Source organism: Rattus rattus, chromosome 9, assembly GCF_011064425.1.
Source record: "Rattus rattus isolate New Zealand chromosome 9, Rrattus_CSIRO_v1, whole genome shotgun sequence".
Taxonomy (NCBI): domain Eukaryota; kingdom Metazoa; phylum Chordata; class Mammalia; order Rodentia; family Muridae; genus Rattus; species Rattus rattus.
In genome coordinates this window covers 50,773,755-50,785,545 of record NC_046162.1, presented here as the reverse complement: position 1 = coordinate 50,785,545, position 11,791 = coordinate 50,773,755, and the positions used below count along the sequence as shown (strand labels likewise).

At 48.1% G+C, this 11,791-nt stretch overlaps 2 protein-coding genes across 2 annotated transcripts; both read right to left on the bottom strand.

Annotated features, from left to right (window-relative positions):
- Positions 1 to 327: 327 nt before the first annotated feature.
- On the bottom strand, positions 328 to 4,147 carry LOC116910316 (transmembrane protein 92-like). The gene is made up of 3 exons (XM_032914179.1): positions 3,821 to 4,147; positions 732 to 850; positions 328 to 589 (listed from the first exon to the last, which is right to left on the bottom strand). Exons 1-3 carry the CDS (start codon positions 3,899 to 3,901, stop codon positions 328 to 330), a joined length of 462 nt encoding a protein of 153 aa, XP_032770070.1. The 5' UTR covers positions 3,902 to 4,147.
- A 4,686-nt stretch (positions 4,148 to 8,833) lies between these two features.
- LOC116910314 (transmembrane protein 92-like) lies at positions 8,834 to 11,563 on the bottom strand. Its single transcript, XM_032914178.1, has 5 exons — positions 11,402 to 11,563; positions 9,992 to 10,014; positions 9,430 to 9,513; positions 9,140 to 9,302; positions 8,834 to 8,937 (listed from the first exon to the last, which is right to left on the bottom strand). Exons 1-5 carry the CDS (start codon positions 11,480 to 11,482, stop codon positions 8,836 to 8,838), a joined length of 453 nt encoding a protein of 150 aa, XP_032770069.1. The 5' UTR covers positions 11,483 to 11,563; the 3' UTR covers positions 8,834 to 8,835.
- Positions 11,564 to 11,791: the final 228 nt, after the last annotated feature.

The following is an 11,791-nucleotide window of genomic DNA, read 5'->3' as shown; positions in this document are numbered from 1 at the left end:
GAAGGGGACAACTGAATATAAAAATAATAAATTAAATCAAAGAACAAAAGGCATGATGGGTTAGGCAGGCAGCATTCCAGTGTCTTGGGTTTGCTCCAAGAGGTTTGTGTGAGAGACAGCACAAAGGGTTTCATGGCCAGTCTCTCCCATTGGGCAAGTAGAGTCCTCAGGCCTGAGGCTGTAGGGAGGAGGTGGTTCTGTGGGTGTCGACTTCTGAACAACCTGCAGGAGAAGAGGCACATTTGCTTTGCTTAGAGTTTGGGTAAAAAAGGAAAAATATGATTGGCAAAGCGCTTCCCAGTCCATAGTCCCCCAGCCTCCAAACCATTATTTCAGCAGGTTGGACAGCCAGCTCTGAAACACATTAGGTATTGGGACAGAAAGACCCACCTGACTGTAGGGTGGTGGGGGATCTAAGGAGGTGACCCAAATGCTCTCTAGGGGAGCAATGGAGGGTCGATCTGGAGGTGTCTGATGATCTGCTGTTCTCACGTCAGGCTGTCTTTCTCTGCACTTGGGACAGAAGCGCCTCACTAGGCCACAGATGCACAAGAGGGGCAGCATGACCAATAAGATGATGAACAGGATCCTAGGGAGGTGGGGGATGGTATTGTCATAAGTGCCTCAGTTATGCCCCCTTGCTCTACCTCCTCCGTCCCCCACACCTGCCCTGTTTCGGGTAGATCCAGCCATCAGTCTATGATGCCCAGAAGTTGTGACCCTGAGCTTACCTGAAGGGTTCATTGTCAGTATTCCAGATCTTTCTTTCTAGGCAGCATTCATTGTCACAACATCTGAATCCTTTGGGGCATTGTCTAGTTAGGACAAACAGGCATGATGAAATAAGATACTGATGAAATAAGAGCCTCAAAGCAAAGGGTCCCTGCTTCCCTAGACACCTAGGCCCTCAAGTGCAAGCCACCATTAGTGGGTGTGCAGTATAGATCCATCCAGGGTTCACTGGGAGGAATTGGGGTGTGGACCTGAGACCTGAGTTCAGAGTTCTCCATGGCAGTACTGTTGCATTTTTCCTCAGGCAGAGGGATCTGCTGAGGATCTTACAGGGGAGGCAGGAGTGCGACACTGATCATTTGTCTCCCCACTCCCACCTATGGAAGGTTGGGCATTAGCAGGAGTTACAGACCTGCAGATCCCGAGGTTGGGCAAGGTGAGAACGGCTATGGTTTCAGCAAGGGTGATATGAATTAGGTGTCTGTCCCCATATCCAGGGCAGAATCTGAGCAAACATCTGTCCCCCCTTCCTTTATTAACAATCATTGACTAAGTCCCATACTTACATGTCTTCGCATTTGTATATAGTCTGTGGAAGGAAAAACACAGAGGTCAGAGGTCAAAGCCTGGGAGTTGGGTCTCGGGTGTTAGAATGCTTGTCCAGCGGTGCAATGAATTGGGTAGGTGTGGGTAAACCAGGGGTTCATGTCCATTGTCAAGGAAATCAAGAGAAGGCAGGAGTTCAAGGCTACATGGCCCATGTGAGGCCAGATGGGGAGAAGGAACTCAAAAAGCACTAAACCTAGACATAGTTCCAGACAGTGGGTTTCAGATTCTCCCTCCCTCCAACCACCATGTCCAGGGTCAACAACCGAAGCCTACCTCTGCCTCCCAAATTGCTGGACTTAAAGGATTGACTTACCAAGCAAGCCCCTTCAACAATTTGTATTGAGACAGGCAAGGGTCTCACTGGATTACCCTGGCTAGTCTGGATTTCGGAGATCTACCTGTCTCTGCCTCCAGACTTTTGGATTAAAGATGGGCACCACTACCTCTGGCTCCCTCCCACACAAACAACTGGAGATTGGCCTAGGAAGCCTTCTTTAGTGGATCCTTAGATTCACAGACCCCCAGAAAGCAACCTAAGCCCCCCGCTGCGCCTACACCCATGATCCAGTGTCATTGGTAAAGACAACTCTGGGAGTTCAGTAAACATACTCAGGTCCTATTCATCCTCAGGTCCCCGTGGGAAACCCTGTATCCTTCAGTATTTTGAGACGCTCGGGGTCTCCATACAGAATCCCATGCTGTCATTAGCAGTACTGTGTAAGCTCTTAATTAGAACTCTCTTCCTCCTGGTATCAAGGCATTGCCCTCTCTGGCTACTTCACCTCAAACCATCACCATGTGTGGTGGTGCATGCCTCCAATCTGAGAACTTCCAGCTTCTAGAGCAGCCAGAAGTAGACCCAGGCTCAACCAGTGAAGACTAGGAAGGCAGCTTGGCTTTAGTTAAAGATGGTTACAATAGCCTTTCTGTTGCTAAGGAAAAGACACAAGGACTTGTGACAGTCACAGCTGGATCATCTCCTCTCCATGCTCACAATCCCTCTGTTCTTTGCTTAGGATGGGTACAGTAAGCTGAAGACACAAGGGCCCAGGAACTCAGTCACACCCACCTATACCTTCTCCCTCTCTCTCTCCACTCTTCCAAATATCAGTCTCTTGTCTTGGTAAAGACAAGGTTTCTCTGTGCACCCCTGGCTGTCCTGGAACAGGCTCTGTAGACCAGGCTGGCCTAGGAGTCAGATCCACCTGCCTCTGCGTCCCCAGTGCAGGGAATAAAGGTGTGTGCTGCTAACACCACTGGGCTCCTCTGCTAACTACATTTAAACAGCAGTTAAGGCAGGCATGGTGGACACACCCCACACCTTTAATTCCAATGCTGAGATACCAAGGCAGATCACTGGTGAATTCAAGGTTAGTACAATCTATAGTTTACACCCTGTGTCAAAAAAAAATTGACAGGTTTAATAAATTGGATCAGGATTATTCCCTGTCCCACCTTAACCATGTGGTCAGATCAGGATGGTTGGGAGCCTGAATTTTACTAAACATGGATTTATCAGATCTGGTTGGGTGCATTGACAACACTTGTACTTGGATCTGCAGAGAGGGGTCAAAAAAGGATGTAGTAGTCCCAGATGGGAAGCGTCTTGAACCTGGGTTCACTCATGCATGGCCCTGGATAGAGAATTACAGGTTCCAAACAGTCAGTGGGCACTGTTCTGGGGAGCAGACTTGGGAATTCACTTACCCTCCCCCACTTCACCCAGCAGATTCTCAGCCAAGATTGTAAATTTAATCCCAGTACTCAGGAGGCAGAGGCTGAGTTGAGGCCAGTCTGGATTACACAGTTCTAGGATAGCCAGAGCTAGAGGAACCATGTCTCAAAACCCAAAACAAACCAAAAGATTTTATGTTTAAAAGGCTTCTTCTGACCCCTTCTCAGGAAAACCTTCTAAACTAGGACACTTAAAGAGTTTGAAGATAAAGAGAGCTCCAATCCTGCCTCCCCAAGATCATAGCAGGAGGTCACCCAGCCTAGGCAGCCAAGTAGACTCTGAGATCAAATTCAAACTAATCAGAGTAGTGAGAGAACCTCCACTTCCCTGGTACACAAACAGATAAGTCCTGGAGAGAACCAATAAACTACACCCCAAGGTCACTAGCCATGCAGGGACAGGGAGGCAGAGACACCTAATCCAGACAAGCAAGACCTCAGGATCCTCAGCCTGACTCAGAGCTTAATAAGACATGCCAAGACTAAAACGGGGGTCAAAGATCCTATTCAGGGCTGTGGTTGGTGCCAGTTCCCAGTTAACAACACAGCCCTGCCAAGACTAGAGGCCCAGGTTTTCCCAAGGCCTCCGTTTGAGGTCCCTACCTCCACTTTCCCCAAACAGAACTGAAAGGAAGTTACCAATGCCTGTGGTTAAGGAAATCCCTGACAAATTAATGCACGGACTGGGCTCCAAGGCAAGCCGCTTCCCCACAGAGTCCTCCAAAGACGCAGAAGTCTTTCTTACCTTGTTGGAGCTTACTCCTTGCAGACTGAAAAGCAGGCCAAAGATCACGGTGAGTGTGCCCAGGACCCAGGCTTCCTGCATCCTGGTAACAGGGCCAATGAGCTTAAGTGTGAAAGGACCCAGGAACAGGGCAAGATCTTACCAACTTCTCTCCACCTATGGGGCCCAGCCTCAGGATAGGGGCGGAGTTAACACACGGTCGTTGGGCTGGACAAGGGCTCAGAGTCTAGCCAGAGCTCAGGGAAGAGAAGTAGAGAAGCTGGCCTTGCTTGAGTTGAGGAAGTAGGAATGGGAAGGTTAGAAGAGATTGGTTTACCAGCCAGTTGGATGTGGCAGAACACTCTGGAAGTCGGTCTTTTGGACTGTGATTAAACAGTGGTTAGAGCAGGGCGTGGTGACACAACCTTTAATCCCATGACGGAGAAGACACAGCTCTATGATTTCAAAAGTAGTATGATATAATCAACGAGATAGGGAGCAGCCTGGGATAAATTAAAAAAAAAAAAAAAAAAGCCAGGTGGTGTTAGCACAATCCTTTAACTCCCAGCACTCAGGACATAAAAACAGGTAGATCTCTGAGGCTAGCCTGGTCTCAGAGCAAGTTCCAAAACAGCCAAGACTACACACAGAAACACTATAGGTCTGGGGAGGGGAAACAGTCCGTGGGTTTGGGGGTAGGGGTTGGGGGAATGACTCAGAGGTTAAGAGCACCTGTCCTTGGACCTGTATTTGGTTCCCAGCATCTACATACTAGATGTTGCATAATCATCTGACACTCTAGTTCTAGATGATACCCTCTTCTGAACTCTGAGGGCATCAAGCAGACATAAGGTGTCCATACTTCTATGCAATAAATACTCATACACATTAAATATATAACCTTATACAAAACCAATCCAAAACAAACTTGTAAGGCCAGCCAGGTGATTTGGTGTATACCACCAAACCGGGAAACCTGAATTTTGTTTTGTTTCCTTTTCTGATTTTGTCTTTTGAGACAGGGTCTCTCTACATAGTGTAGTCTATGCTGAAACTCACGACATAGACCAGGCTATCCTTCCACTCACAGAGATCCACCTGCCTCTGACTCCTGAATACAATGATTAAAGGCATGTGCCCCCACACCCAGCTTTGAAAACCTAAATTTGATCTCTGAGACCCACCCAGTGGAAGGAGAAAGCCAATGCCATGCACTGGCCTGCAAACACACACACACACACACACACACACACACACACACACACACACACACACACGCACACACACATGCACATACACACACACACACATACACACACAGAGAGAGAGAGAGAGAGAGAGAGAGAGAGAGAGAGAGAGAGAGAAAATGAATAAATGTAATTAAAATATTTTTTATTATTGTTTTAGTTTTTCAAGACAGGGTTTCTCGGTATAGCCCTGGCTTAAGAGATCTTCAACAAGGGGAACAAGGGGTTGGGGATTTAGCTCAGTGGTAGAGCGCTTGCCTAGGAAGCGCCAAGGCCCTGGGTTCGGGTCCCCAGCTCGAAAAAAAAGAACAAAAAAAAAAAAAAAAAAAAGAGAGAGAGATCTTCAACAAAAAGAGATCTTTGTCCCTTTGAACCCATAGTACTGGGATTAAGCATGTATGCCTCCACCATCTGATATAAAATACCATTTAAAATAAATATTTAAGGGCTGGAGCAATGGATCAGCCGTCAAGAGCACTGACTGCTCTTCCAGAAGTCCTCAGTTCAATTCTCAGCAAACACACGGTGGCTCACAACCATCTGTAAGGGGATCCTATGCTCACTTCTGGTTTGTCTGAAGACAGCGACAGTGCACTCCCATAAAAGAAATAAATACATTTTTAAAATAATTAAAATAAAAATTTAAAATTCAAGCCAAGTGGTGATACACAACTTTAATCCCAGAATTTGTGAGGCAGAAGGAGGTAGATCTTTGAGCTCAATGCCAGCCTGGTCTATAGAGTGAGTTCTAGGACAACCAAGGCTATTCAGGGAAACCAAGTCTCAAAAAGTCAAAATCAATTAATAAAATTGGAGAGATCCTCTCAACATTGGAGGGTGCTGTCTTTGCCCAGATACAAGGGAGGCAGGCACAGGGCGGGAGGCAGAGACTGTGGGAAAGGCAGGCCAGGGCACAAGAAGGAAAATGTGGTGTGTGTCACATAAAAGGTGCCATTCCTTTGTGCTTTGTACTGACGTGAGGAAAAGACCCTAAGCTGGGGAGCAAACACTTTGGCACAGCGTTCCCCACAGTGCTGGGATATTGATGTCCCCTCTATTTTGCAACTTTGTCGGTGGAGTGGACACTTTTACAGTTCCTTTCTGAAGAAAGAAAAATCGAGGCTAAGGATTTGACCACTGTGACCAAAAAGTTGGTAGCCCTTAATGGGATGAGCAGGCCAGGTGATATTATTCATGGAAGGACTCAGGCTGTCAGAGTATGGCCACCAGGTGGCAGCATCGGACAGTGCACAGGTGTGCACAGGGATCCTGGACTTCACCGAGAGGCTGAGGCCCCTTGCAAGAAAGAGGACAGACAGGTGGGTGCATGATGACTGTCAAGGGGGGAAGAGAGACATGAGGCCTGCTAGTTTGGGTAGTGAGATGGTTTAGCCTCTGGAACACTGACCACTCTTGCATAAATCCCATGATCAACTCCCAGCACCCACAATGCACAGACACACATGCACGCAAAACACTAATGTAGATGAAAAATAAAATCTTGAAGTGGACAGTGGTGGTGCAGAGCCTTAATCTCAGCACTAGGGAGGCCGAGGCGAGGCAAGTTCTCTACTACTGAGCTAACCTCTTAGTCTAATTCCCCACCATAACTTTAACTCACAGCAACTCAGGCTAGACTCAGATGGGTAACCCTCCTGCTTCAACTTGAAAGTATACCATAGCACATGGTTCTTGTAGATCTTAATACACATGCTGAAACACACACACACACATATACACATTTATAAAAATGTAACAAGTAAGTTTATTTTATAAAATTTGTCTTTTCTCCCCATAAGACAGACACAGTGCAGGGTGGCAGGACAGATCCTTCATCCTTAGGGATGTGGGTTCAGTGTGGGTGTGCCTCACAGAAGAAGCTCCCACAGGCCAGTGGATGTGGACCATCATTTCATACCCCATGCAGTCCAGAGTCCCAGAAGATGTGTGTCTGCATCTGGCCTCTTTGCAGTCCTATCCTTAGACGTGAACACTGCACCCGATCTCATCCTCATACCCAGGATGGGAATGGTAGAGTAGTGGCTTCATAAATATTGGTGGATCGGACAGCGCAAGGTCACCTCTGTAAACCTGACATCCCTTCGCTCTCACCAACAGTAGTGACTGAGTGGGAATAGATCACTTGGGATAAGAGAGATGACTCAGGGGTTAATAATACCTGCTGCTCCTCAGGATTTAGGTTCAATTCCCAACCCCCACGTGGCAGGTCATAACCATCTGGAACACCAGTTCTAGGGGACCTGAGACCCTCCCAAAACCCACATGAATGCACATTTTAAACATAATATTCCAGCCACTGAACTTCAGGAGAGCCACTCTCTGTAGGCCACGCACTGAATGGAAAGCCCTAGACCATCTTCAATATCTGGGAAAAGTCAAGCAGACTGAGGTGTCCCCTCCTTCCAGGAAAAGCCCAGCTCTGCGACTTTACTTTAGAAAACCTCCCACATCAACACAAACCCCTGTCTGCCCACCCTCCCTCCATCATGACTTCGTTTCCCTGCACAGTAACATTTTGTCAGCATCTATTGCTTTCCCTCAGAGCCCAAATGTCCCTGGATTCCCTGTTCTGCCATCTTCTGTGGTGGCCCAGGGATGAGTATTGTTGAGGATCCTGATTTTTAGCTAGCCTGTTCTACAGAGTTCTACAGGACAGCCACCCACGCCCTGCCTGCACACCTAAGAAGTGAGTTTAGGTAGTGTAGTCTGTCTGAAGAGAAACATTGACCTTCAGCCCTCTGCAGCACACATAGTAAAAACCACAGTAAGGTGCCAAGGCACTGGCAACAGGAACTGTCTTTACTCCCTCCCAAACCCTCTGGACACTCCAAGCTCCCAGTTGTCCTCAGTACCTCAGCCTCACTTCAAAACTTCTTCCCTTTAGGAATTAACCTTGAGTGGTGTTTAGCTGTAATGGCTGGAACTCAGGCTCAGGAGGAGGAGCAAGCTGGGGTCAGCCTCCCCTCTCCATCCAGGGGATTCAAGGGGAGAAATGTGGAAGGAAGTGTTCCCTAGGCCATACTCCACACATTTCTATTCATGCATGCTTCTCTAGGCTTTTTCCCCACCTTACCTTCTCTAAGAAGGCTGTTTCCTGGCTTGTAGCTCCCTAGTAGTCCCATGATTAATCAAGTCCTGGTCTCCTAGGAAATCATGTCACAGGGATAGAGTAGAATTGTATTGTCTTTCCAGTTCATTTCTTTTGTGCCCCCAAGATCCCAGGAAACACGAGGTCTAAGCTTCCCTTCACATCTTGGATTCTCCATCCTCCCAGCAGGTGCTCAGGGCAGTCAGTCACCATTGGAAGAAGCTGAAATGTCTCCTTAGCCTCTGAACTGGTCCCCATCAGCACTTAGCAGCCAGACAGAACCTTGGCACCTGTGGTTTTTGCACTGCTATAGAGGTGCAGTGAGATCCTCTCAGCACAGGTATGGTTTGAAGAAGTCTCAGAGAGTCTGACCAGTTCAGTCTTCAATGTCTTCCAGGCACAGACTCCCTTCTCTAGAATGGCAGAGTGAGCCCTCCAGTCTAGATGGGAAGACCATGACCAATGACTTTTTTATATCCACTACAGACTCCGCCAATTCTTAAAAAAATCAACAGCCTTTATTGTGTGACAGAGATTACAGATCTAGTTTAGCTCTCATGACAAAAAGGGACAGCGGTATAAAAGTACAATCAATGCAATCAAAGTACAATAGACAGGATGGGATATGCAGTCCTTCCATGGTCTTTGGCTGCCTCCAAGAGGTTTGTGTGTTAGGTGGGTCAAAGGGTTGCATAGCGAGGCCCTCTCATCTGGCCAGTAAGGCCTTCAGGCCTGAGGCTGTAGGGAGGACGTGTTTCAGTCCCAGTTGAATTCAGAACAACCTGCCGGAGAAGAGGCACATTTGTTTTTCTTAATATCTTGGTACAAAAAAAGGACAAATATGGTAGGAAGAGCCGTTCCCAGTCTATAGTCCCCCAGGCTCCAAACCATTATTTAAGCAGGTTGGGCAGCCGGCTATGAAACACATTAGTTATTGGGACAGAAAGACCCAACTTACGAATGGTTGGTAGGGGATCCACGGACGGTGACCCAAATGCTCTCTAGAGGAGCTTTGGAGGGTGGATGTGGAGGAGTCTGATCATCTCCTGGTTTGAGGTCATGGTGTCGTCCTTTGCACTTGCACATCACAAGGCCACAGATGCACAGGAGGGCGAAGGCGATGACACAAAAGACGATCAGTGGGATGCTAGGGAGGTGGGAGATGATATTGTCATAAGTGCCTAAGCCATGTGCCCTTGCTGGACCTCCTCCATTCCCCAACCCACCCAGATTCTAGTGGAGCCAGCCCTCAGGGAATGAAGCCCTGGGCTTACGTGAAGCGTTCAGTATCAGGATCCCAGATCTTGCTTTCCTGACAGCATTCATTTTCACAGCATATGAATCCTTTGGGGCAGTGTCTAGTCAGGACAAACAGGAATGTGGAGATACCGATGAAATCAGTGCCTCAAACCAAAGGGTCCCTGCTTCCCTAGACACCTAGGACCTCAAGTGCAAGCCTCCCTCAGCGGGTGTGGGGGACAGATCTGTCCTGGGTTCACCGGCAGGAATTGGTGTGTGGACCTGAGACCTGAGGTCAGAGTTCTCCATGGCAGTAAGGGGCCCTTTTTCCTCAGGCAGAGTGATCTGCTGAGGATCTTACAAGGGAGGCAGGAGTGCCACACGGATCATTTTTGTCTCCTCCCTCCCAACTATGGAAGGTTGGGAATTAGCAGGAGTTACAGACCAGCAGATCTCAAGCTTTGGCAAGGTGACCGGGGCTGTGGTTTAATTAAAAGTGATATGAATTACATATCTGTCCCCATATCCAGGGCAGAATCTGAGCACACACCAGTCCCCACTGCCTCACTGACATCATTGACAACGTCCCATACTTACAAGTCTTCACAGGTCTGTACAGTCTGTGGAAGGAAAAAGACAGAGGTCAGAGGTCACAGCCTGGGAGTTGGGTCTTGGGTGCTAGAATGCTTGTCCAGCCGGGCAATGAACCAGGTAGATGTGGGTAAACCAGGATTTGATGTCCATCAGTACAGAACTCAAATGAAGGCAGGACTTCAAGATACACAGCCAAGGCGAGGCCTAACACCGTAAAGGAATATCTGCCTCAGAAAGAACTGGGGCTACTCTCTGCTCAGACACTGTTCCAGACAGTGGGTCTCAGAATCTCAGTTCCTCCAACTACCATGTCCAGGGCAACAACAGGAGCCTATCTCTGCTCCCTCACCAGCTAGGATTAAAGGCTTGAAGAACCAAGGAGGCTCCTTCACCCTTTTTTATTGAGACAGGCAAGGTGGTCACCGTGTTACCCTGGCTAGCCTGCAATATGGAGACCTACAGATCTCTGCCAAAGACCTCCGTATTAAAGATATGCACCACTACCCTTGGATTCCACACACATCATTGGAGCTTTCCCTAGGAAGCCACCTTTAGTGGATCCTTAGCTCCACAGCTCCCCTCCCCCAGGAACAACCTAAGCCCCTCACTTCCCATACACCCACCAGTCACTGTCATCAGTAGAGACAACTCTGGGAGTTCACTATACACACTCATGTCCTATCCATCCTCAGGTCCCCGTGGGAAACCCCTGCCCTGTATTCTTCAGTAATTTGAGGCACCCAAGGTCTCCATACAGCATTCCGTGCTGACCATAGCATTGCTGCATAAAGTCTTAATCAGACTCTCTACCTCCAGGTATCAAAGCCTTGTTCTCTCTGGCTACTTCACCTCAAACCATCGCCATGTGTGGTGGAGTATGCCCCCATCTGAGAACTCCACAGTTTCTAGGGCAGCTAGAAGCAGACCCTGTGCCAACCAATGAAGACTAGGAAGGCAGCTTTGGCTTCGGTAAAGATCATTCCAGTAGCCTCCACTTCCCTCCTACACAATCACATATGTGCCTAATAGAGGCAATGAACTACACCCCAAGGTCACGAGCCTTAAGGCAACAGGGAAGGAAAGTCTCCTCACCCAGACAAGCAAGTCAGGTGCCTCAATCTGACTCAGACTTTAATAAGACATATCAAGACTAAAACGGGGGTCAAACATTCTATTCAGGGCTCTACTTGGGAAAAATACTCAGGTAACAACACAGTCCTGCTATGACAACAGGCCCACATTTCCGAAGGGCCTCCCTCAGAGGTCCCTCCCTCCTTTTTCCCAGGAGAGAACAGAAAAAAAGTTACCGATTGCCAGTGGTTAAGGGAATTCCTGACATGGTAAGGCTGAGACTGGGCTCCAAGTAAAGTCTCTGCCTCATGGAGTCCTCCAAAGTCAAAGAGTTTTGCTTACCTCATTGCCGCTTACTCCTTGCAGACTGGAAAGCAGGCCAAAGATCAGAGTGAGTGCGCCCAGGACCCAGGATTCCTGCATCCTGACAAGAGGGCCTATGAGCTTAGATAAGGGCAGAGTTAACACACTGGAATTGGGCTGGATCAGGGCTTAGAGCCTAGCTAGAGCTCAGGGAAGGGAAGAGAGAGGAGGTGGCCCTGCTTGAGTTTGAGGATCGAGGAATTGGGAGGTTAGCAGAGTTTGAATAACTAACTTGGTGAGTTGGATGGAGCAGAATGCTCTGGAACTTCCTCTCTTGTTCTGTGCTTAAATAGCGTTTAGAGCAGGGCATGGCGACACACCTTTAATCCCATCACTAAGCAGGCACAGCTCTGTGAGTTCAAAACTACT